General features: G+C 36.4%; 1 protein-coding gene across 1 annotated transcript; it reads right to left on the bottom strand.

The window, feature by feature from the left end:
• Nucleotides 1-1,235: 1,235 nt before the first annotated feature.
• Nucleotides 1,236-1,562, bottom strand: LOC141817386 (transcription factor ILI3-like). Its single transcript, XM_074705048.1, has 2 exons — nt 1,455-1,562; nt 1,236-1,388 (listed from the first exon to the last, which is right to left on the bottom strand). The coding sequence occupies exons 1-2, from the start codon at nt 1,554-1,556 to the stop codon at nt 1,236-1,238; spliced, it is 255 nt and encodes an 84-aa protein (XP_074561149.1). The 5' UTR covers nt 1,557-1,562.
• Nucleotides 1,563-2,671: the final 1,109 nt, after the last annotated feature.

The raw sequence follows: 2,671 nt of genomic DNA, 5'->3' as shown, positions 1-2,671 counted from the left end.
AACAATATGTGGTGTAAGAGGTTTATCCACCTTCGCAATAGTTCCAAGAAAGAGAAAGATAGAATGATTATGGGAGTGATCTATCAAAAATTCCTAAGTTATTGACTAACATAATTTGAGAAGGAATCCCAAAGACTGTCGAAAGACTATCGACTAACATAATTGTCATGTGTTTGTATTATCATCTTTGTGTTTATATTTTAAGTTATTGTTTTGTATTTACCACAACTCTAATTGTAGACACACACACACACACAAAAGAAGCACGCAGCTATTCAACCCTTATCCACATCCAACAATTCAACAGCCTTTACCACCAACATTAACAACATGACCATCAAAACCCATTTGATCCATCAACAACACAACTAGAACTTACCACCACGGCACTAGTAGATTTGGGCCACCATATATTTAGATTCATCTCAACATCCTCATGGCAATGTGGACAACACCCATTCCCACCTTCCCCATAGTCTACCTCAAACTGAAGTATTATATTGGGCAGTATCTACCATGTGCATAGTTTTATGTTTCCTTTTTGTAGTTATCCCATCATCTACCTAGTAAGACACCAAGAACATCCATGAACCATGTGATCCATTCAATGCAGCAATAGGCAGTGCACTACAATCCATAGACATACTTAGATACTCATCATTCTAATGTTGCTACAAACCACCCTAGGCAAGATGTTTTTGGTGATTAATGCAAAGTAAAGATACTTGTAGCATCTTTTGTCCATGTATGTGGAAGGGGGGAAGTTAAAGGAAAGTTAGTATTCATTATATACCTCTGATTATTTTTTCAATTTGCCTTTGTTATTTCTCTGATCTGTATTGAGATTGTTTTCTTACTTTGTTAATCACTTATATTCTCAAGATGGATGTCCATGATCGTATTGTGAAGATTTAATATTCAAAAAATGTTCCCAAATCCTGACATGTCTGTACTTAATAACCAGTACTTTTTTCTTCAACTTTTGTTTATCATTTTTTATTTTTGAAAAAAAAACCTGTGTAATCTTCAAGACTGAGGAACACTTCGATCATGCATGTCCATAAAATGTTTTAAGTTTTCCACCTGCCACTTCACAGAGAAAGAAAGCAACAACTCAAGCAGAATATATAATTAACAGAACTAAACTAATATACAGAAGAAATCAGCACACGAACACTCTAATTAAGATCACAACTTGCAGCAGCTAAAAGAAGGCAGAAATTAACATGATAAATCTATCTGAGGAGGCCTCTGATGATGTCAGCCTGAGGGCTATTGGCGTCGAGCGTAGCCATGAGAGCCGAGAGGCGATCGCTCAGGTCATCCACCTCGCGGTGCAAGCTCTTCACGTAGGAGCACGTCTCCTTCAGCAGCTTCGCCGCCGACGCCTGAACCAAAAACGCAAGTGTCATTTCTGCAAAAGTTAAGGATTTCAGTAACGGTCAATCAGTTACTCTGCTCATGCTCCTCCGGCGGGATTCCGGCAGCAACGACTGCAGCTTGGAGACGAGCTCGCTCATCTCCTCGTCGGTGATCCGCCGGCCTCGGCTCGACATTGAGACGCTGATGATTTTAATTACTCTCCTGTCACTCTTTGTTAATGCAGTGCAGGGATCTAGAGGAGCATGACAGTGGAGGAAGAAGCTGAGAAATGAAAGGGCAACTGCATGAGGGTCTGTGAAAGGTAACAGCACGTATTATAGAGTAGCTCCGGGTCCATGTGTCTTCCACAGGTACTAACATTGAGACCCTCTGGTTTACTCTTATTGACCAAGATGTTTGCTTGCATTTATTAGCTCAATTCTCATGCTTTTTTTTTAATATTTGGGGCGTTAGTGTTTGAATTTTTTCTTCATTTTCATTTAAATTCAAGTTAAGTTAGAAAAGTTGAACAAAAGGTAATAATAACTCAGAGTTCAGCCTCAAAACCCTAATAACTTTATTGTTGGATGATATATTGAGCAACAATGGTATGATTTTAATTTTATTATTATCTTCTGTTCTTGTTATAAATCTTGCATGTAGATTGTTGATAGGAAAATAAATAGCATGAGAAAATAGTTTTTTTTATTGATGAATAAATGTATCTATCAATGATATCAAGAGTAAAAAGTAATTGTAAGCATGTGATAAACACTTGATGTCTTGATGTGCATATCTTCACATGCATGTCTTGCTATGAATGTAGTTCAAAATAAAAATATAATGACATCTTTAACTCCATCTGTATTTTTTTTCCTATGTAGGGCATGCAAGTAGATAGAGACTATTCTTCAAATTAGGAGTTAGATGCATACATGTTCTAATCATAATTATGGTAAATAGGGTAGCAAAATAAATAAATAATTTATCTACTTAGGGTTTTGGATTTGAAGTTTGAAATTTGACTTGACAACAATCATGGAGACTTATTTATGCACTTGAGCAAAACCCTAAGGGCCTCCTTGAAGGCTCAAGGTAGTAGTGAATATAAATAAAAGTTATATCATGATGCATGTATTTAAGGATTTTAACCCTCGAGAAAAATATTACGAGATTATATTCTATCAAGATGTTTACAATATTTGACATAAGGAGATGCTTAAAGGTTCAACTTTTAGATGGGTGCAATATAAAATTATAAGGCTTCTACGGCAGTTAATACCGTTGCAGATGCCCCAAATGCTATTAC

The sequence above is a fragment of the Curcuma longa genome, unplaced genomic scaffold (assembly GCF_044706935.1).
Source record: "Curcuma longa cultivar G26 ecotype Majalengka, Jawa Barat unplaced genomic scaffold, ITB_CL_G26_1.1 contig_2029, whole genome shotgun sequence".
Lineage (NCBI taxonomy): Eukaryota > Viridiplantae > Streptophyta > Magnoliopsida > Zingiberales > Zingiberaceae > Curcuma > Curcuma longa.
This window is presented reverse-complemented; position numbering and strand designations above follow the sequence as displayed.

Bases quoted from the DNA above. Each gene is read 5' to 3' on its own strand.
- LOC141817386 (XM_074705048.1), bottom strand. From the start codon at position 1,556: ATGTCGAGCCGAGGCCGGCGGATCACCGACGAGGAGATGAGCGAGCTC. The intron at 1,389-1,454 runs GTAACTGATTGA...TTTTTGGTTCAG, and splicing joins GCCGGAGGAGCATGAGCAGA to GCGTCGGCGGCGAAGCTGCT.